General features: G+C 36.2%; 1 protein-coding gene across 1 annotated transcript in view; it reads right to left on the reverse strand.

Moving 5' to 3' along the window:
- Positions 1 to 23,968, reverse strand: part of LOC134854865 (collagen alpha-2(IV) chain-like) — a 62,544-nt gene that overhangs the window by 22,117 nt on the left and 16,459 nt on the right. The window contains exons 14-26 of the mRNA XM_063871224.1: positions 22,197 to 22,373; positions 21,952 to 22,080; positions 21,671 to 21,852; positions 17,852 to 18,043; positions 17,118 to 17,286; positions 15,977 to 16,081; positions 15,436 to 15,647; positions 15,099 to 15,354; positions 12,796 to 13,056; positions 9,492 to 9,833; positions 9,055 to 9,188; positions 8,700 to 8,781; positions 8,127 to 8,306 (exon numbers count right to left, since the gene is read on the reverse strand). Coding sequence (XP_063727294.1) covers positions 8,127 to 8,306; positions 8,700 to 8,781; positions 9,055 to 9,188; positions 9,492 to 9,833; positions 12,796 to 13,056; positions 15,099 to 15,354; positions 15,436 to 15,647; positions 15,977 to 16,081; positions 17,118 to 17,286; positions 17,852 to 18,043; positions 21,671 to 21,852; positions 21,952 to 22,080; positions 22,197 to 22,373 — 2,421 coding nt within the window. The remainder of the gene's footprint in view (positions 1 to 8,126; positions 8,307 to 8,699; positions 8,782 to 9,054; positions 9,189 to 9,491; positions 9,834 to 12,795; positions 13,057 to 15,098; positions 15,355 to 15,435; positions 15,648 to 15,976; positions 16,082 to 17,117; positions 17,287 to 17,851; positions 18,044 to 21,670; positions 21,853 to 21,951; positions 22,081 to 22,196; positions 22,374 to 23,968) is intronic.

Raw genomic sequence — 23,968 nt, forward strand, 5'->3', positions numbered from 1 at the left:
AGAGAGGTGACGACGAACGATGCAGAATTGAACATTTTGATACATCAAAAAGTGAACATCACATTCAGCATAAATGTCACTCTTGATGCAGCAAACAATACCAGTGTGTTGTCTGCTCGACGAAACGTTGTATTCAAAGTCATCACGATCCATGTTAAATCCTTGAATGCTAAACGAATCTGAAGAATCTGTGCTATTCAGCCAAGTTTCCACAAGGAAAATAAAATGACATCGGTATAAACTTTCGTCTGTCGCAAAAACTGCAAAATTTGACCTCAAGCTTTGAATGTTTTGATAGTACACGGAGGCATTGTACTCGTCCGCAAGATGCAGCTCAAAAGGGAGTTCCAACACTTTTGTGCAACGCAAGCGTTCCATCTCTGTTGTTACCTAAACAACAAAGAAAGCTTTAAAAACACATTTACATATAGTACATTAAGCTTATCGTACTGGTTACAGTTACCTTCTGACACACTGAAATTTGATGTTCGTACAGACTATCGACAATATAAAGATTGTCTTCGGCAAACACGCGACCAATCCCTACATAATGCAATGCATTCACTGATCGCCCAGATCGGAAATCACATTCGACAATTTGATAGCCATCTCCTAGAAACAAAAGCAAACAAAAAGAAACGACTTTCGCAAACAATATTTCGAGTTACAAGAATACAAGTTACCTTGCGACTTGTGAATTGTAATCGCGCCAGCAAATACAATCGGAAACTGTTTCCTTGCAATACGAAGTGACTGGTTTTTGCCCATACTGAACACCCAAGTAACCATAACAAGAGGGGTCCATAATAATGAAATATCGTCTGTGAAATAATTTGAAAAAAGGGCTCTTTGATGATGACCAACGTTCGAATCTTCAAATTCCAGCCATATCATTGACGGCAAATTGTTCCGGGAAACTACTTTGCGAAGAACACCTTCCCATTGCACAGCTTATCAGATGTTGAAATGTTGATGGTAAGCATGTATCGTAGTCCAATGCAAAGATTCAACTCTTTATGCAGTTGACCGGTGTCTTTTGGGTCAAGATTGACAACTTTTGATAAAATTGTGTCCGACAACGTGCAAGATGAAAATTCTCCCGAAACGGAATCAAGAGCATTTGCCAAATATCGTTCACCCGCAAAATTATTCAGAATAATGTCATTATGGTCTCGCACTTCTTTGTTTCGTCGGCATATTCGCAAAACGCCACTGTCTGACAAGATATGTTTTGAGAATACTCTGTTATTTAAAGCAGCAATGTCCTGTGGAGTTTGTTTCCCTTCTCGCAATCTGTTGAGTTTTTCAGCAAAAAGTTGGTCATTTGCTTGTCTCATAATTTTCTTTAATTCAAATAGATGTACAAAATCCCACAATATTCCTGCAAAGGCACTGTATGGCACAGAATGTGGTCTCGGAACTTCAAACGGATAGTTGTCCATAATTGGTGCTAACTGAAACAAATCACCAACAAGAAGCGTTGGTATACCACCCATAGCAACATCACGTCCAGTTATTTCTCGCAATCGCATGTCAATGCAATACAGCAAAGTGGCACCAACTACTGAAATCTCATCAATGACAACGAATTTGAGTTCACGATACTTGTTTTGATAAAAGTGCAATCGCTCTGGTGAAATGGCAAGAATTTTTTCGGGTGAATTTCCTATTTTCAATCCAAGAGCGTGATGGATAGTTTGACCATCTAAATGAGTGGCAGCAATTCCATATGACGCCATGACGAGCACAGTTATATCTGAAGGGTCTAAATCGGGACGACGAAAGCACCTGAGAGCACATTGAACAATGGCTTTAGTTAAATGTGTCTTCCCAGTACCAGCACCACCAGACAGAAAGGGTATTTCGTAGTCGCTTTGATCAGGTACTTTGAATTTTCGAATCATTGTATAGAAGAACTGCCGTTGTTCTTGGTTCAAGCGGGAAACTAGATTAAAATAATCACTGTCAGGTAATAGAAATGGAACTGCATTATGGTCGTCGGCAGAATTTGCAGGCAAATCGTCAATGTTAGTGATATCTAGGGATAAAACATTATTGCTCTCATTTTTTCCAACACTTAAACCACAAACACTAACTGCAGGCACAACATACCTAATGTTAAAATACATATTATCGCAAAAATATAGCTTTATATAGATTCAAATTTTTTGCAATAATGCTTCACCTCTGTCCACAACCGTTTCCTGCTCGTCGCCACCTGTGGCATCATGTTGATTAACTTCGGCAAAAAAAGGAAAAGGATTCATATCATCTTCTTCTGGAATTTCAACAGATTCTATAACACTGCGCCAATATTCATAAATTTTTCGTTTCTCATCTATAGTTGCTGTGATTTGGTTGACCCTTTCTTCAAATGTAACACATCCGCCCTTCAGATCACATTCGTTCCGATAAGGTTGAAATAACATCAACAGTTCGCGGAAGTGATTTTCGCGATCAGTTTCTATGCTGTATTTTACATATCTTATTATGCGATAAGATCCTGGATTCTTTATCCGTTGAACAAGTTGACCGTTTGGCAATTTGTAGATGTTCTCACTATTTATATCCAAAGTGCACTCAGAAGAAGAAGACTCAGAAGAAGAACTATTTGAGTTTTTGCAAACCAGTCCGAATTGTGAAACCCAATCAGCTAGACAAACTTGTTCAAGGGACGCTGGCCTGGAAGTGTATCTAGTAATGTCATTTTGTGCTAAAACATCTTCCGAATTGTCGTCCATTTCGGAAATTACATTGAGAGGTTTTAACATATGAACGCGTTTCTCGGGTTCGCTGGTATTTATAAACTGAAAGGAACGTGATGACCTTGTAATTGGTAGCTCTAAAAGAAGCAAAGCAGCTTCTTGTGCGCATATTTCCTCGTTTCTAACAAATTCACCCGCAATTTCTCGCAATTGTCGGAGAAAATCGTGACCACGGAATTTCTCTTGTACTTTTCGTAAAGTCTCGCTCATACCCTTTTGTGATTTGGCTATGTAAGAGCAAATATATTTAATTACTGCATAGGCATTTGTCACATACTGAATGTCCATGTTAGCGCGCCATAGATACAACAAAACTGGATTGTAGTTGTTAACACGGACTTCAGATGGCTTCCTCTGAATAAAAAAAGTTGTTTCTTTGATTGAAGATCTAATTGCCAATAAATACTCATCTACGGACATTTTCAGGGTTTCAATAAAAGTTGAAAACGTCATAACGCAATTGATTCCTCGTGGTAACTTGTTTATGAATTCTATAATTTTACGAAATTCATTTTTATGTTTCGCAACATTTGAAGTCAGAGGACGAAGAACTACTGTGTAAGGCATGGGGGGAACAGGAAACTTGTTTTTACACTGCAGTCCGTTGGTCTTGCAAAAACGACGGTCGTGTTTGTGCAATTGTAGTTTTTGAGGTAGTGCTCTGTCTTCTTTCGTCAGAACAACCTTTTCGATATCGGGTAAAGTAATGGAACAAGATATTGCGCGATTCACGAAGTTAATGACGTGCAAATCGTCATCAATATCAAGCTTAGGTGTATTTTTGACGTAATATAATCCATGTTCGTGAAGCGAACCTCGTTGTTGAGTTTCACATCTTGACTTGTAATCGACAACTTGCCCAACAGGACTAGCAGCGGACATAAGAATGTCTTTCTGAAGCCATCCCATTCGCTTGGAGTAGTGCCGGGCAATGTTTATGGCATCAGACCTAAATAAGTCTGCCTTTTCTTTATATCCCATTTGCAATAATTGTTCACCAGTGGGGCATGGCTTCCCTGGATTTGCTGACATCCAGAGAATTTTCAAAAGATCTGTCCAATGGGCTTCCGCCATTGAGAAAGTCATAAACAGAGACGGCGGGCCATTTTGTCGAATGAGAGCCATAAAATTCTTTTCCATTTTGGCAAAGTACGGTGGACTGAAACGTTCATTCGCAAGAAATGCATATGCTTTGTCTGTGTCGAACAGATTACGCAGTGAATGGCCTTTAACATCAGAAGCTCGCAAATTTCGGCCATGTCTTTTGCGGACAGCGACTTGCGCATTACTAAAGACTCGTTTGATGACGCATTTTTTCGTCTTGAAAAAGAGGTTGTCAGAATGACGGGCAAACTTTCTGTTGACGTTTTGCATTTCTGCTTTAGAAATATTCTTGTATGAAACACGCTCTGTATTGCGCTCTGTATTGCGAGCACGCGCTTGGCCAGCAAAAAGGGTTGGATACGCATATTCCTCGCCAAATTCATCAGTGAATATTGACAATGGAGTCTCACCCGATGTTGGAGCAGTTACAGTTTTTAGACTGATGTCCATAAGAGGCCGCGAGTTGAGCAAGGTGTCAAAGGAGCCTGCTATTTCACCGTCCTCGCTACTTTCGTCAGATTCATCAGATTCCATTTCAAGGTTAGGTGGTAACTCCAATTGCATGGTTATCGATGAGTCATAGATAATGCCTTCTGAAACGTACAATGGCTGCAAACACAGCCATTCAGCAAATTCGTGAACAAGCTTAGGGCGAATATATCGACTGAGGTAAGTAGTTTTATCAGTTGTGCGTCTCTTCAAGTCAACGGCAAGCAAACAGTTGTCATTAGCAGGGCGTGGTAATATTTTGAGGGTGTGGTCAATGTTACTGGGGACATTAACAACAGCACCCTTCGAAGCATACTGTCCCCCTCTGGGCCTTGAGAATATTTTCATGAAAGGAATACGCGCAGAACAAAGTAACTCTTCGAGTCTGGTGACAGAGAACTGTAACGGAATACTTGCATATTTAAAACCATTAAGAACAGCCATTTCTGGAACTAGGCCTTTTCTAATTTGACGAGAGCATGACACACATATCCATTCTATGTTATCAACAGACATGTAATCAGTACAACAACGTTGAAATAAACCAGTATTGTTCGTAACTGGTGTTACTTGGTCTCTGTACTTTTGCTGAGAACAACATGTGCAAACAAATTGGAGGCAAATGTCTAAAATTTTTCTGTTCCACCTTCTCACTAGTTGTTTAATACTCGGCGGAAGTTTTTGCCTAGGTTTTATTTTTCTGCGACTGACAATTCGCTTTTTCACTCCTGCTGATTTGGCACGTTTGGAAGCCATCTCTTTGTTTTTAGCAAGAACGTTAGGAATCTTCATTCTTTGTTGACTTCTCAATCGATTTATAGCTTCGTACTGGGGGTTATTTCGGAAATGTTGTTTAACAACATTTGTCTTTAGAATCTTATATTGTTCGTTACTTCTTGACAAGTGTTGGTGTTCTTTGAAATTTGGCAAAACTCGTAATTTGCTCAATCGCTGTCGATTATATTCTTGCTTGCGGTCAGTTCGCACTTGACCAATGGAATCTTTTCGCTGTGATACGCGCTCTTGCTCCACAAAAGTTGGACTCTTACGCAAACGTTCCAAACGCTGCCGATTGTATTCTCTTTTTGAGTTCTTTTTATCAAAAATTGTGGCCGCCAAATCAAACTCAATGGAGACTGGTGTTAGATCCACGTGACTGGGAACTGAATTTTGCGAAAAACTATTTGTGTGGTTTATTGTCTTCGCCTTCTCGCGCTTCGTTCGTGCCCATTCTGCCTGGTACACTTTCCGATCCATCTTTGACTTTGTTAATTTCTTAACATTACCACAAGTGTTATTTGATAAATTGTCCAGCAGCATAATATTGGCAGCGGGTGTTGGATACATATCTTTCTTTTCACAAAGAATAACATAAGCACAACCCCAATCAGGGACATGGTGGTGCGATATGGTGCAATCGTTAACGCAAAGGTACTCATGAGCGGTTTTTATGACAGTAAAGTAATGACCGTATTCAAAAGACCCCGTGTGAATAACAGCAGCCTTTACTCCGTAATCACATCCACCAATTTCGATTGTTTCACCAATTGTGACTTCTGCTCTAGAGTAAACGCGATTGCCAGCGACAAACATGTAACGCGCAATCAGCAAAATAACAGTATTTGCAATATGGGTTGGTTCTTTAGTTGTTATTGCCCTTTCTGAGATACACGTGGAATTTGGACATGTTACATTAATGGCTTGGTTGGCGAAGTGATTGACCACAAGCTCCTGCAGAAGTTGACCATTGCGTGGAGGACTTAAAACTAACGCAGAAGTAGTTTCAGGTCTTCTCCATGACAGATTACACAGACAACACGTGAAATTATCTGAATACGATATTTCAAAGAAATTCCATTGGCCCTCAGATTTAAATGCATTGATAATTGACAGTAGTACCTCGGAAGCATCGTGCTGATGTCCATAGGTATATGAGAAGCTGTAATTCAAATCAAGATGCTGGAGAATTTTAACTTTGGAAGTAGACGCATTGATGAAAAAGTTTTCTGTGGACAGCATTTGACAAAATATCTCTTTCACAGTTGAAATTAACACGCCACCATGGTCAAATTCAGTAAGTCTACTGAGCCGATCTCTGATGCAAGCGCTTGACAACAAAAGCTGAAGAACAGAATTGAGATAGCAACTGTTGTCATCATTTGTAATGCCCGTGGGTCGAAATGGCTCCATTACATGACTGAAAAGAGAAGTAACATAAAATTTAACATTTTGCTTTACGTTATTGAGTCCACGCTCCAACAAATTCTTTTTTGAGAAATACAAAAGCAAATTTGAAAATTAATTACCGGACAGATATAACTATAGATAAATCTTTAAAATAAATAATTTAAAATCATTTTTGATGTAGCTGCAACCCAAAAGCAAGGGGACAAATCTCGTTGGCAGCGTTCCCTGTAAATCGTTGTACGCTAATTGGTGATATACAGATCTTTCTGAAAATATCCTAAACAGAACAATAAATTGAAAATCATTTTTTGCTTTTAACTACATAGCTAAGAAGTAAAACATCAAATTTCACAATCAAACAACAAAGACGCTAACTAAATAAATAAATAAATGAACGAACAAACCAACAAATGAACGAACAAACCAAAAATAAATAAACATAAATAAATAAATGAATAAATAAATACATACATGAATAATAAATAAAAGCAAAACTAAATGAAAGAAAATAATTAAATAAATATAGCAATAAATATCAACGAATAAACAAAACACACCTGATAAATAAATAAACAATAAAAAAATAAATCAAACCATAAATAAATAAATAAATACATAAATGAATACATAAAAAAATAAATATATAAATAAATAAAAGCAAAAGTGAAATGTACAAATAATTAAATAGACATGAAAAAATATATATGAACAAATAACCAAACAAACAGACCCATAATATGAATAAATGAAAATAAATAAATGAAATAAATACACATACATAAATAATAAAAGCAAAACTAAATGAAAGAAAGAATAATTAAATAAATATAGAAATAAATATCAACAAATAAACAAAACACACCTGATAAATAAATAAGCAATAAAAAAATAAATCAATACATAAATAAATAAATAAATACATAAATAAATACATAAATAAATAAATAAATAAATAAATAAATAAAAGCAAAAGTGAAATGTACAAATAATTAAACAGACATGAATATGAAAATTAAACAGACCCATAATATAAATAAATGAAAATAAATAAATTAAATAAATACACACGCAGAAATAATAAAAGCAAAACTAAATGAAAGAAAGAATAATTAAATAAATAAACAAAACACGTGATAAAAATAAACAAAAATAAATATGTACATACATAAATTATAAATAAATATAAGCAAACTAAACATAATTAAATAAATAGAAGAACAGATAATTAAATAAATAAAGATGAACAAATAAAGAAACAAACATACGCAATCACGTGACATAGCGCGATATAGTCCAGCCCACATGATAATTGATAACTGTGGACGTTATTTGTCGACACTTGACAACAGACAACATTAAAAAAAAAAAACCCGTTACACGATACCATAACACCTTGACTAAAGTCTTCGGTGTAATCAGCAGCATTAGCTAATTTATGAAATTAACTTAAAATATTAAAGGAGAGCGCATGCGAAAAGGGTAGTTTTAAATGTAAAACCATTTCGCTTCCAAAATAAATGTACCTCAATTAGTGTTTCTATGATTTATTTCGCAAAATGATGAAAGTTGAAATAAGCAAACCGGTGTCTCCTTTTAATCCAGGTGCACCCGGTAACCCCCGCAACCCCATTGGTCCAGTTAATCCCGGCTGCCCACTGGCCCCTGGAATCCCCCTTTCTCCATTCAATCCAGACTGCCCTGGCATTCCTCTGTCTCCTTTTGGCCCCATGGGTCCATTCAATCCAGGTACTCCAGAAAGACCTAAGAAGTTATGAACATTTAAAAGTCTGGTTATGAAGAAGTTATGAACATTTTCCAGTTTCCCACCCCTTTGTTAAATTACATAACAAAGATGTTCAAAAATTGTTCACACAGTAATTTGCATGTTAGAAATGTTGTAAAAATTTGTTCACCTGTTCACGCTGACACGTTTTGATGCAGTTCCTAACATGAACAGTCATTTTAAATAAACTTTCATATAATGACTTTCAGAAAAAATCAAAGAGGGGGGACTGGAAAAGAACCATCTGGCTAAAGGTTTAAATATTTCACGTGCACCAAAGCGGTGTGAAAAAGAATAGGATTGAAGTCACGTGACCAGCACTAAAATTCTCAAAAATCGAACAATCCAGGTAGAATATTGAAAATCCTCACCTTGAGGTCCAATATCTCCTTTTCGTCCCGGTGCACCATTAAATCCAGGGGCGCCCGCCAGGCCTGGAAACCCTACTTGACCCTAAAAGAATTTTTTTCTGTTAATTGACTCGGCTAAACTTTCAAAATCAGATTGAATTGAAGTCAAAATTTCCCTTCACATGTTTAAAATATTTTGTGCGTTTGATTCGGATGCTAAATGGTGAAAAGTACAAATGCCAAAAACATTACTCAAAAATAGAAAACTGGTCAACAAAACTCAGCGAAAATCAGTTTGGAAATATTATTTTCAACTACCAGTCGTGAAAAGAGAAAACTTCATGAAATTAGTGGCATAAACGTGAAAGGAACATGCCTTAGATCCAGGTTGTCCAGGCATTCCCGCTCGTCCGAGTTCTCCTTTGGCTCCCTGACGCCCTGGAGTCCCAGTCATGCCGGGACTTCCAGGCGCTCCTGGAGATCCTTTAGAACCAGGTTGACCAGCCATTCCTAAATTTTGAGGAACTTTGTTTGAAAGCTAATTGTTGAAGACTAAAATTATTCGTCATAGTGCGCTAAAACTTTGACATCGGCCAAATCAAAAAACTCAAATTCAAAGGCAGTGTTTTTTTATGTTGGGAAAATAATTTTTTTCTGAGACGGCGTCTAAATACAGGCAAAAACGGTCGTCAATCTTTCAGCTTATATGTAGAATGTCCTGAGCTGCCACTCGAAGAGAATTCACTACTCGTCAAATTCTTGGCGAATAACTCACGATTTATTAAACATTTGTAATCAAAACAATAAATTCACCTGGAAGGCCCATGAAGCCAGGATCGCCTTTGAATCCAGTGTATCCAACATCACCCTTTTGGCCAGGCATTCCTGGAAGACCTCTTAACCCTTTCTGTCCAACGGGACCCATTGGTCCAGTCAATCCAGTCATTCCGTTTTCTCCCATTAGACCTGGCTGTCCAGCAAACCCCGGAAGACCCGCTGGTCCTGGGAGACCGTGGTCACCTTTAGATCCAGGAATACCTGGCTGACCATTGTATCCAGGGGTACCTTGGTTGCCCTTGGCGCCTTTCGATCCAGGGTAGCCCTGAAGACCGGGCACGCCGGGCAACCCAGTAAGACCTGGTTCTCCCTTTGTGCCTTTAAATAGGAAACTTTCAACTCCAAACACAAGTACCGGTTATAGTGTTAGTAGCAAAAACAAATTATTCTACCAACATTTCTACATAAAGAAATCCATTTCAAGAATACTCAAAGAACATAGAATTCAAATATTAATATTTTCTACTTTTGTATCAATAAATTGAACTGTATTTTGTCGGCAATTAATGGGCAAATTACTATATAAATACCTTTGAAATACTATTAAACATACAGGCAAAGCGGCGCTTCGCACCACATGCGATACAAAAATAGCCAACAGAGAGTTAGAAAAGTGACCATGAACTCATTTTGTTCTTTTTTTTGTTTTCCAGGCAAAATCATGTACCACAAAAAATCATCGCACTGGCTTGAAAGATATATCATATTGAAGCCCTTTCAGTCGTGATAGGAACGACAGTTATAACTTTCAAAAAACATTTCCAGTGTCGAGAAAAACCGGTTTGAAATTTTTGATTTTTCATCTATTTTCGAGCAAGTAAAGCGATTGAGAATCGTTCGTTATGTAGGAAAATTACCGGTTAAGGCTAAAATTTTATAATTTTTCATGAAAGAAAATATAGTTTTGGATGCCTTATAAAGCGCTTCTCTGGCAACAACAAAAAATTGAAAAAATTTTTTTCTTCATCATTTTTGTTAATTTTTTGAAGACAATTGATTGTAGTCCTTTATGTCTAATTCACTAAGTTTCTACGTCGTTTTTGTACAGCTCTATCATCACACGACGTTCAAGAAAACACAATAATGAGCAAAACAAAATTCTGAGAATGTGGTCGGAATATTCTGTGCTACTTGCATAGCAACCGGTGTTCAACTTTCGAATTGCTTTGGCAACTTAGTCGACTAAAAATAAGCAGACAAACAAAAGCCCGACAACTAAAGTTTTCTCAGCCAAAAATTTTCAATTTAGAAACAGTAAGGCTCCTAAACGGACGCAAACTACAAACCTTTCTAGTCCGAAGCATGTGCGTTACCTCTATTTTAAGCGATCAAAAGTAGTAACAGGAACTTCAGATCCTAAAATAAACTGATTAGCTTGAGGAAAAAATGGGCAAACAACTAGTACCAGGTTACAAAACCCTTGCTAATCACAAGGGTAAACATATTAAAAATTGATTTAGAGTTAGTTCATCGAGCCCTCCTATATTAGTCATAAATTTGTCATAATAGCAAAAACTAGCACACCGGTTTTTCACTATAGTGAAAGTTTATTCCTGAGACATCTTTTTGGGATCTGAATCAGAAGTAGAGAACTTTTTTATAATAACAACAGTCAATACCTTAGAGAAAAATTGAGGCTACTAAAATTGACAGAGAGGCGAAGCTGCGCTTCGCAAACACAAGCAAGGAAAATGCAAAAAAAAAGAGCTCTTAACAGGCAAAACAAAATGAAACAAGGAAAAGACTAAAAATAAACCGTGAGAAAAAAATGGTAAGATTAGCAGTATCACGTTCTCACAACTGCTCCACGACCGCTTGTAATTTTACTAACACTAGCCACCAAAAAAGCAGCTACACTTTCTGACGAATTGCCAATGCTACGCAGCAAAAATTCGACCAAAAAATATTACAATTTCAAAGTTCCGGATTTGAATTTCCGATCTGTTGATTAGGAGTCTCACGCCCTCGAATCTGCGTCACGGTCACTTGGAAGTTAGCTAGTTACCAAGTTTATGCTGGATCCACCTGTTTCAATATTTTTAATTAAATATTGTATAATACGAAATGCGTAATTTTCAAAAAAAAGGACTTTACGCAAAACCCTAGTGATTTCTCTGCATAATTAGAGGCTAAGCCGTTTATTTAAAAGAGAAAACTACCACTCGCTCTTTCAATTTGAGTCTTGATCTCAGATTTGGCTGGGTAGTTTTCGAAAAAAAAGAAAATGATTCCAAAAAATAATTTAAAAAATTTGACTATTCCTCAATCCATTAACTTTTCTCTTTTAAAACATGGAAATAGCCTCTTATACAGGAAGACGACCACACCTTGAGTTTTTATTCGACCGATTGATATCAGATTTAGCTATTAGTTTTCGAGAAAAGTGATGAAACTTCTAAATATGCATCTTCCGAGTCTATATCAGCTTTTTTTACAAACAAATAGGGTTTAACAGATTGCGCAGGTAAAAATAACCACCATGTTAGTTTGAATGAACTATCAACCTCAGAATCAGCAGTTTAATGTTTGAAAAAAAAATTCCACAAAACCGTCAAAAATTGAAAAATTAGACTTTTCAAAGAAATTTTTTTTTCAAATCGCAGGGCCTAGCCACTTGCGCAGGAAAGATTCACATAACTGACTGTTTTTCTTTCCCAGGGTATTTGTCAGGGTATTTGTTGAGAAAAGAAGTTTGAACAATAAACAAAATGTAAAAAATTGGGCTTGTTTGAGGTCAGAAATTTTTTCTACCGAATTTAGGAAATAGCTGCTTGAGAAGGGGAGATACCAATAAATTGTTCTCTTGATTGAAACCCTCATCTTAGATTTGTGCATTTACTATTTGAGATAATTAAAAAGATCAAAACAATTCGGTCAAAAATTTCGGATGCCGTAGAACGTGGGGTGAAATGAAAAGAAACTAGCGAATAATGCAGGCACATAAAAGAGCAGCCAATTTTTCCATTGGTACCTTTTTTTTGAAAATTGGCACCAAAGTTTTTGAGAAAAATTGAAATTTCTGTGAAAAGTCCAAAAATTTTCCAAAACTACACATTTTCAAGATACCTGTTTTTTTTTGCAAACAGGACCTAAAACTAGCACAGAATAAAGCAGTAACATATGTTTTTAAATTGCTCATGCCTTAATAGGCTTAAATATGATTAAATTGAAAGATACCAAAAGTGCCACCAAATGAGCACTTCTATTTGCGACTTAGGTTGGACAAAAAAACTTCGTAATAATACTCTACGCTTCGCTGTGTAAAGACGAAAATAAAGACCTCGGGGTCCTTTCAGTCCAGCATATCCAGGTCTCCCTATGGGCCCCACGTTTCCGGTAAGTCCTCTGGAACCCGGCATTCCAGCCGCTCCTGGTCTTCCTACCGGTCCTTGGCTTCCAATGTCTCCGCTCATTCCCGGAACTCCTCTGGGTCCAGTTACACCTGGTTGTCCAGCATAACCGCGATCTCCCTTTGCACCTCTCAGACCGTCGCGACCAGATGATCCTTTGTCACCTTTCTGTCCTGAATATCCAGGAATTCCTGAAAAACACCGTATCGGTCATCGTTTAAGACATTTCTGGATTGATGATATTTGATAGAGAACAAACAAAGCCATAGAAAAATTGCAAATGATCCAATGATCTTTTCAATTAGAAAATATATCAGCTTAAAGCGCTTTGATCTTCATGAATCTTTTTATTTGACACTTCTTTGATAAAATCAACCACACTTATAGAAAAAAAAATCAACCACACTTATTCCGCTGGGAATTCTAAAAATGTAAAATCTATTTGTAAAACTACGAGTCATTCAAAATTTTTCGATCTTTTAGTCATTTGCGTAATTTGGCTTCCTTCTAGTAAATGCGTTTCAATTGAACTTAGAAAAAAATTAAAAGCCACGACGCGATAAAAGACAAAAACAAACAAAGCCAACAAACAGTTGCAAGAGTCAAGGAACAATAGAAAGAAAAAACGTTTTTGAAACTTTCGAACTTGGAAGAAAAAATATACACAGAGGCGAGGCGGAGCTTCGCACCACCTGCGATTAAACACAATTATAAAAAACATAAGTCGAAAAATTGAAAACTTTGAAAAATACTAGTTCTACCAAAAATTAAACTTTCGTATGTCTCGATAGAAGTTCATTTTAGGCTAACATGGCAGACACTGGAGTAATAAATCCGCAACGGAACAAAACCTACGAAGAGGAAACAAAGTCGACAATCTCTGAACAGACACATGTTGTGCAGAAAAAAAAGATTTCATATAAAATCTTTACAGTTCTCAGCCCCACCGGACACTAGAGTGAAGAACACTTGCATTTCAACATTTGCATTTTCAACTACAAGGAAATAAGGAAAGTTGCCTACAGCACAACAATAGAAAAATCCGTGATGTGTCAACTAAGCCGACAATCTTTGAGCAGACACCTGTTGCGCCGAAAAAAAAATGATTCAAAATTTTTTTAAAAAAATTCAAGTCCAACTCCCTGAACCCACAAAGAACAACAATTTAACTTGCAAAGAAAGTTTCTCACAGGAAAAACAAGATGTGTGATGAGGCAACTAAGCTGACAAACCTTTAGAAGAATAAAGGAAGTCCAACAATTCAATTTTTGCCGAATTTTTTTCAATTGTTGCATAAATACTGAAAAAACAAAGTCTGGCCGAGAATTGAACCCCCGACCTTCGAATACAAGGGCGACAGCGTTAAATCTAGGCCAAGTGGGAAGAAACCTAGAGGTAATGAAGGTTCATTAATAAAAGCAAGTTGAAGAAAAGTTAAAACGTGTACGAAAAGTTAATTACTGGAAAAGTCTTGCTCTCTCGCAAGTGTAATAATACCTTATTTGGTCGAACAGGAATTTAAGCCTTCGAAACAACGCAAATAAGTTCATTATGCCATAAAACAAACCGAAACCGTTTAATCGAATTATATATAAAAAATATATACATAAATAAAATTAATTAAAATCAGACTTGGTAAATGACAAAATAAACTTTCAACATCAATTTCAAAATCAAAATGCAATCCAAGCTTAACAAAAAAAAACAGAAAAAACAACCAAAAAAAACTGACTTCATTTTAAAAAACGGGAAATTAATCGACAAAAACATTTTTTCAAGAAAATTATTTGAAAAAAAAACTAACAACGGAACGGACTACACCTGTTTACTACCTAAGTCAAGGTAGTTTTATTTGAATTTTCAAGAAATTGAAAACGTCTGAAATTTACCATTCTTATACATTTGACCATTCTGTGCCTACAATTATTTACGGGAAGAATAGTCTAGTACCCGATTGCAATACTCTAGCTTATCGCAAGGTTATTAACATTGATGCTCCTTAAACTTTATTATCTTTTTTTTTCACTGAGAAATCAATTAATTCAAATCTACTTTCGAACCTTAGTCATTCACGTTTTTTGAACCATTTTTGCATTCTTAATTATTAATTACAGAGCGTAATTTGCCTCTTTTAGAAAAAGAATTTCAATTGAATTGGATTTTCCTTTAAAAAGAAAAAAAATATCTCGACCTAAATACGTGACACTAAGTGAAGTTTCTAGGAGGTACTAACCCATTGGACCGGGAGTTCCCATCAGACCCGGTTCACCCTTTGCACCCTGCATCGCATATCCGGATTCTCCTTTGATTCCCCTGAGTCCAGGCAAGCCAACAGTTCCTGTACGACCTACTGGTCCACCAACTCCTTTGGATCCCTGTGATCCCATTGCACCAGGATATCCTTGGGGTCCCGGGGATCCAGAGTCTCCACGAGACCCTTTGACCCCGGGGTACCCCCTTGGACCAGTTAGACCAAATGGTGTGTCACCCTAAATTAAATAAACGCCTTTTTGATTACACGACCAAGATTTAAATCGATATCAGTTCTTTGAACCGATTCGGCTACTTACTTTAGGTCCCATAGGCCCGACAGTTCCAGGCAATCCAGGTATTCCCCTCTCTCCCTTCCACCCCGGTGAACCTGGTTGACCCGCAGGTCCAGTGAAACCACGGTCTCCCTTGGCCCCTGGGAGTCCAGCTATTCCTGCGGCGTCCATCCCCCTGTCTCCTTTCTGACCAGATATTCCGACTGGACACACAGCGCCTCGCGAGCCCTTCAGTCCTAGATACGAAAAATGTAGCTTTTTGGTGTTGCTTCTGTAGACCCATGACACAAAAAAAAGATATATTCGAACCAAGCTAAAATTTCCTAAATGGAATTTCCACAATCCATTTAAACCAATATTTGGCACAGTTTAAATTTATCAGCAATGGTCTGAAAACAAATATTGGGACTTAACATTGATTTTTCAGCTTAAAAAAAAATTTTTCACTAAAAAACGTTTTCTTCAATGAAGTCAAATTTCGAAGTAATTTCGAAGAGAACTTTTGAATCTATTTTTGTTTTCGCTTCTTTCGGAGTATTACTAGTGTAAATAGAACGAGTGATACCTCTGTCACCCGGCATGCCTGGAGCTCCTGGAACTCCCACAGGCCCTGGATTCCCCTTGACTACCACAGGGTTGATGGATCCCATGTACGATTCACCCTTGGCACCTAAACGAACCAAGACAAACAATCGTCGCTTTCGATATTGTTTCTTTCTTGTGACCCTGTGTTTTTTGATAAAACGAAGCCAACAGAAGTTTATTGAAAACTTTTGAACAACTTTCAACTACAGAATTTCAAAGAAAAAAATAACACGTTGAAAATCTTTGATTTCAAATACTTTTTATGATTGACATGATATCAATTTTTTTAAGGAATTTTCCCATTCAGAGAAAACTGGATCAATAGGTATTGTTTCATTTCCGCAGTGAGTTCAGAAGATTAGCGTTTACTTTTTAAGCTAGAAGTCGATCACATTTTTCGTGCTCCATACCTTTTCGCTGTACGATAGAAGAGTTTTTCGTCTTTTTAACAAAGAAATGAACTGAAATTAAAAAAACTATAAGTAATACCGAGAAAAAACGTAAGCGTGAACAAATTTCAAACTTTTTTTCTGAAAAAAGTCATCTAGAATCAATTAAGTCAAAATCACTTCGTTCTTTTACTCAAAAAATTTAAACAAAAAACACTATTTCAAGCGTTTCAGTATAAATCAAGATAGATGCATTATTTTTAAGAATCGTTTTTGTTCAAAAAAACTGTTGAAAAAATATAACTCTGCAGAAAAATATTCAAAATTTTAGGAGTAAGAAAAAAGAGAGTTCATGCTATCACACAAGTTTTGCTTGTGTAAAGAACGAAGTGAGTTATAGTTTTTCAAGACGAAAACGATTCGTAACCAAATTGCTTGATTTTTAATGTAACGCTTGAAAAAGGAATAATGAGACATTGTTCTCAACTCAAGTAGATAAAATAGTGACAAACTTTTCCGCTCAGAAACACCTGAAAACGGATCTGTAGATTCGATTGTGATCCCTCAAGCAGTTGTAAATTTATTTAAGTGTCATTTAGTGTTTTTCTGCATGAAAACATTTTATTATATTATTATTATTAAACAACAAGCAAGTTAGTGATAATAAATGGGATGCGGTCGACTTTTGAAATTGTCCCATTTGATCAATCCTTTGTTCGCGCTCTAACTAACCCCGTTGACCGGGCAATCCAACTATTCCCCTGTCACCCTTCAGTCCCCTGGGTCCAGTCTGGCCTGGCATTCCGACTGCAGGGTTACCCTTCTCTCCCGGGAACCCTCTTGGTCCAGGGGGTCCCATTAACCCAGTTCTACCATCGTTACCTTGGTTTCCTTTTTCACCCTGGGAAACAAACGAGCCTTAAAAAACAATGACATCCGAGACGGTTTAAAAAAATTCATGATGATGTTTTTTACTGGTTCTCAGATGCTCATTTGACATAACGCTTCATATTTTAATTTCGAGAAAAATCACATAAATACCGTCTTATAGGAATTGTTAGTTTTAAGCTACAATCAGAATCCTAAAAGATGTCATTTAGCATAAGTGAGAGGATGAATATTTAATTATCATCAGATCAAATTATCATCTCTTTTGCCATTCAATAAGAGCAAAATTCAAAAAGTTTCTGAGCAATCCATGTGGTGACTATTATTTTTTAGCGTGTTACCTAAAATCAAAGCGAAAATTATGAAATTCCTGGAATAATTGACACTGAAAAATCCTCAGCTGGTAATTCCTGAAGTATTCAGTCAAGGCAGTTCACCTTAGATGTTGCAACGGTTGTCTTACTCACTATGTTTTTCAGGAACAAGGATATGAGAAAAGCAACCTTCCAAATATGAAAACAGAGCTGTATTTGTAATTTACTTCATGTTTGGGACACTACTGAGTAATTAAGATTTACCTTTAGACCTGATCCCCCAGGGTAGCCTCTCTCCCCCTTCACCCCTGTCAGACCTGGAGGCCCCAGCGGACCCTTGACTCCAGGAAACCCCATGTCTCCTTTGATCCCCTGGTACCCTGGCAGATACATCGTCTCACCCTTGATTCCCTTCGATCCAGGCACACCCACTGGTCCACTGTCTCCGGGAAAGCCCTGCGATTAGAACGCCGATGCAAAAATGAAACAATCGTAATCAGTATCTGTTTTTTGAAGAAAAAAAATCAAATATTTTTGGTGTTAACTTCTCGATTATTTTTCATGAGTAACGAGTGACATGCAGCTTCAAAATAAGCTAATTAGCCTTAAAATAGGAGAGACCAACATCCACGCCCTTCTCTGATTGGTCTTTAAATCGGCAAATTAGTCTGAATAGCAAAAACATTCAGACCAGCTTCAATCGACACTGGGACAACATATTGAAAATATCTTTTTTTAAGAGCCGGCAGTTCGCCACATCATAGCAAAAACAACAAAAAATAAAATTTATTAATTTTAAATTTTTTTCAAAAACATAACCAGCAAACAATTGGAAAAGAGTCAATGAACGCAAGGAAACAGAAAAAATACTGATTTTCGATTTTCAAACTAAAGCACTTTGCACTTCGAATTGAAAACTATTTGCACTTGGAATTTAAAAAACAATTAAATTGAGGTTAGTTTTGATAAAACAATAACCCAAGTTTAATTTAAAAAAAATTATTCCGCCGGGGAATCTGAAATCCACTTTCGATACTAGAAATCCATCTCGTTTTTCGTGACATTTACACAGTTACTTTTCAAAAATGGATTTTGCCTTCCTTTTAAAACGAAGGAAACCAACTGAAACTAAAAAGAAATCAAAAATCAAATCGCAAAAAAAATCAAATTTGAGCGTGAACAAATTTTTAAAAATTTTCGTGAAAAAAAAAACAAAATAAAAAATCATCAATACCTATAAAAATCTTCACTACGTTCATTGACTCTTAAAATTGTATACTGACAGATTTAAATATGCTTTTTCAACCTTATAATTCACCATAAAAAGTTTTAAAAAAGGGAAAAACAAAGCCAACAGAAAAATGGAAAAGTGTAAAAGTACAAGGTTGAAAAATAGTTGAAAATCATAAATAAAACCGCAAAAAAATCAAATTTGATTGCCAACAATTTTTCGGACTTTCTCTGGAACAAAAATCATTAAAAACTATTTAAGTCAAAATCTTTACTCTTGAAATTTAAACCAGAAAAAAGGGAAAAAAAACAGAAAAACGTTTCAGCATAAATTAGGCTAAATGCAAATTTTTTCAGAATCGTTTTTTGTTCAAAAAAATCTTGAAAAAATATAGCTCTAGAAAAACATTCAGAAAATTAAAGAGAAAAAGAATGAAAAAATTTTGACTTGAGTAATTTAAAAACAAACGTGATAAATAAGAAATTAATCAAAACCTAGATAAGTGAAAATTCCTTCGTTCTCAGCCCTAAGTTTTCTCAGCCCTGAAAAACCAGTTTTCTCAGCCCTAAGAGACTTTTTTCGGATTTTTTAACAAACATAATCACAGCCAAATGGCTTTTATATGATACAAAACTTGACCCATTACGAGATTTCCTTGAGGTAGCCAAAATTGACAGAAAAAAAAACAACCCGAATACAAAGTTCCTTTCCAGTTTTCGAGTGGCCGGCACACAATAACAAAACAAAAAACTTTTATCTGCTTTTCTAGCATTGTTTAAAATTATTTACATCTGTCAGTCGGTCTCGAGAGCAGAGCAGTTTCTGAGCAGAACTTTCATATCCATCAGACAGTTGTAAAGTTATCAAGTTTTGAGATTCATACAAAAAAGATTTCATCACTTGAAACTCTTTAAGCATCTTTTATGATTTTTTACAAAGAAGCGAAGTGGAACATCGCAACACCTGCGATACATCTAAATATTGCACTACAAGATATTGAAAAGAACTAAAGAAGGAAAAATAAATAAATTCGAAAAAAAATTAAGCAGAGTAAAAAAACTTAAAAAAGGCCAAAAAACTTTCTATAAAAACTTCATGGTTTTGTCTCAGACGATGTTCATAAAAAACCTCAGCAAGCAATGAAAATCAATGACAAACCTGCAACTAAGGCACAAAATTTGGGTCAACCCTCGTTAAGCCGAAAACGAAACTAGAGATATAATAAATAATCGAGCCTTAAATTTTTAAGTAGATGTTTCACGACGCATCCCTCTTGACAAAACCAAAAGCATTTAAAACAATTCGCTCTTGAAACTGCGCATTATAAAATGACTGAGCCGATATAACATAAGTCAAACTCATTTAACCGAAAAAAAATTAAAAGTCAGAGATTGTAAATTTACAAGCAACAGAGCAGTTTTCAATTATAGTAAAAACTGTTTGATTAAAAAATTTGAAAACCCCTGCTTTGACACAGTGGCGGAGCATCGCTTCGCAAACACGACAAAAAGCAGCTCTAGAAAGTGTAATGAGAAAAAATAGAAATAGGCCTCGAATTAGCAAAAATTAGGCTAGGTCTAGGATTCGACCTGCGACCTACTGCAATCAAGAGCCACTCAGCCCCGCACGCTTAACCACCGACAAAAACTAGTCATGAATAAAGCAGCTACATATGCCAATAAATAGCCCATTCCCAATTGTAAAATTTATGCATTTCAAAAATGTTTTATAATGTTTGGATGAAAATTTTATAAGTCAATTATGTCTCAAGCAATAAATTTTCTTACCCTTTAGCTTTTCGTCCACAATACTAGTTTAAGAAAATAACATCTAAACTCCGTTCTATTGGAGCCATCTAATTTGCTTGTCGTCTAATTTCCTAGCCCCCATAAAGCAGCTACATATGCTAATAAACTGCCAATACGATTCAACAAAAGTGGCACCAAACACAAACAGATAAAATTTGCAAGTAATAATTTGGAATATAACCAACTGAATCATCCACACTAAATTTGCATGTAAAAACTCGAAAGCACAACGCCACATTTTATATAAATTAAGCTTTTAGAAACATTTCGAGATATATTGAGTTAGAAAATGTCTGAAATCGAGTTTTTATTATTGTTATGTTGTTTAAATTAAACAGCTTTTTTTCGGTTCATTTGATGAATTAAAAATGTTAATCGAATGTCAAAGCACATGCTATCAAAAAGCTGTAAAGGTGCCCCACGAGTGGCAACAATATTTCCGACTTGGGTTAGAAAAAAAGAAGGTTCTTAAAATTACACTAAGATGACGCTAGTGTAAAAAAGAACCGCTTGAAAAGCCTATCAATAATAAAAATTGCTTTAAAAACGGAAAATCAGCGAACAAAATTAGGACGAAAACAACAAATACGAAAAAAAATCAACAATTTTTAAATTATTATAATTGAAAAAAATAATAATAACTACCCCATATGAACTAAAAAGTAGATTTTTTAAATTTCACAGAAATTGAGCATGCCAGCCTTTGAGCATGTCCGAATTGAGCATGTCTGCAGTATTTGTAAGAAAAGATCTTTCAGGAAATAACGAACTAAACCAATTTGAAATAAAAAATTAAACAAAAAACAAAACCAATTTGAGAAAACTGGGTCACAAGGTAAAACTTTTCATTCTCCTGGAGTTTATAAAAATTTAAATCCACATTTGAAATTACAAGCCAAGCTCCATTTTTTGCTGCAAGATAAAAATAAGCGTGAACAAATTTTGACACTATTTGAAGAAAAGTATGTCACTTTGATGATAAGTGAGCCTCGAGTTCGTTCAATAGCACATGAAATGAGTAAAATCAAGAAAAAGCTCACGCACAGGAGCTCCCGCGAATCCCGGAAGTCCCCGCAACCCAGTTGGCCCAGGCATTCCAGCAGGTCCCTGGAGTCCAGGAAGACCCCTCTCTCCTTTCAGGCCCATCATGCCAGGCATACCCGGGTCCCCTTTCGGTCCAGGGCAGTCGTATGTCTGACATCTGTTGCAGCTGTCTCCTTTGGGACCTATACAACACATGTGCTATAGAACTCCTCCTGGTTGCAAGGTTCAATTGTGATCAAAGTAATGACTTCCAGCATAAATGAAACAGTAGCGATTCTCACCTATGAGACCCGGGTATCCTCTTGGACCCTGGATACCCGGAGCTCCCAAATCTCCAGGGTTTCCAGGAAGTCCAGGCATGCCTGGAGCTCCTCTGGAAGACGCTTGGTTTCCTGGTAACCCGGGAACTCCTGAAAAATCACGTTTTAATTACCTTTTACTTCAAAGAGGTGCAAATTACTAGCTTGTTAAATCGCAAGGAAATATAAAGACTTGTCCACTTTTAAAACGGTAAAAAATAGCTCACCTGGAACGCCTCTGTCTCCCTTTGTACCCATAGTTCCCTGGTATCCAGGAAGTCCGGGGTTTCCAGGGAGGCCTCTGGGACCCATTATGGTCTCTCCTCTTTCACCCTTCAGTCCTTTTGGACCCAGTCTTCCTGGCAATCCAGCTGCACCGGCAAGACCTCGAGGTCCAGGGATTCCTATGAAGCGTCAGAAAGCAATCACATTTTCCCGAGAGTAATTTAACATGGCAAACAGACAGTTGGAAAAAAGTCAACTCACGCAAGGAAACAGAAAACAAACTGACTTGTTTTTAGGCAAAACGTCATCTTTCGAATTTCAAAGTAAGAAAAGATTTTGCCTTTGAATTTCAAAATCAAGTTATGATAGACAATTTTTTAATAAAATAAACTCATTTTGAAACAACTGGCTCAATAAGTTAAATGTTTAGTCCCCTGGGAAATCTGAAAACTTAAATCCATTTTCAAAACTACAAAATGATCACGTTTTTTTGCGCGTTTTCTGCTTTCGTAATCGGAGAACGCGATTTGCCTACCTCTTAGCAAATGAACTTGAATTAAATTCGAAAAGTTCATAACTACCTAAGTGCAATCATTAATGCACGAATTTGGATAATCCACTTCTGTAGTTTTATGGCGGCATTTTCAGATTCGAGTTCCTAACTATTATCATCCTGCAAGGCCAAGATATGCTAAATCTCTGATACTAAATATTTATACTAGCTAAGAAGGGTCTAATTTGTTGGTATGACAAAAATGGGAAAGCATTTTTTGCTCAGAATAGAAAAACTTTAGCATTCGGATATTGCCTTAAGACAATTTAGACCATCGAAAATAACCAGCTAAAGCATGATTTTTACATTTTGTTCAGGTTGTATAAGAGTTCAGCAGTTTTCATGTATTTTCAATTCAGAAACACAGTGTGACTGACTAACAATGCACTCGCTTTTCGTGTTACCAAGGGGGAACTAAGAATAGACAATGACAGCACTGTTTAGACTTTAGCTGCTTGGATTTTGCACTAGCAAACTATGAAGTCAGAGCTATTTTAGTCCATTGTATTATATATTCTTTCAAGCTCATAGATGCGTCAAAGAAAATAATCTTTATATCCACAAGTCTAAAAAGAAATATTCAAACAGGCAATAAACTGAAAAGCAACAAACTCAATACTTAATCATTACACTCTTCCCAGATAATAATTTAGCCAAAAACGATATTAGAAACAGGATAGCCAGTTGTTGCGCAAGTAGCCCCTAACGTTCCGACCACATTGATAAAAAGTGAAAAAATATTTTAAAGCGTATTTGCGTTGTTTTTTTGTGCGTGCTCTGACGAGAACTAGACGAAAGCTAAAACAATGAAAAGATTAGGCATAATTGCAAGTTTTCTTGGAAAAAATAATAACAAGAAACAAAAAAAATTCAGAAAATTTTTCTGTTCAGTAAACGTTAAATGAAGCTTCTGAAACTAGTTTTCCTGAAACTCACCTCACTCGCTCGAAATAAGTATAAGAATCAAAAATTTCAAACCAATAATTTCAACACTGAGATAAGTTTTCGTATATTTTTGATGTTCGCATCACGACTGAAAGTGCTTTAATATGATATATCACTGGACCCTTTCTAATAATTATCTGCGGTACGTTAGTTTAGGCGGAGCAAAAACACAAAAACAAAGCTGAGTTCGCACCACATGTGATGCAAGAATGAATGCATGTGATATATATCAAACTTGAAAAAATTTAGAAAAAATGAAAAAAAAACCTTCAAAAA

Source organism: Symsagittifera roscoffensis, chromosome 9, assembly GCF_963678635.1.
Source record: "Symsagittifera roscoffensis chromosome 9, txSymRosc1.1, whole genome shotgun sequence".
Lineage (NCBI taxonomy): Eukaryota > Metazoa > Xenacoelomorpha > Acoela > Convolutidae > Symsagittifera > Symsagittifera roscoffensis.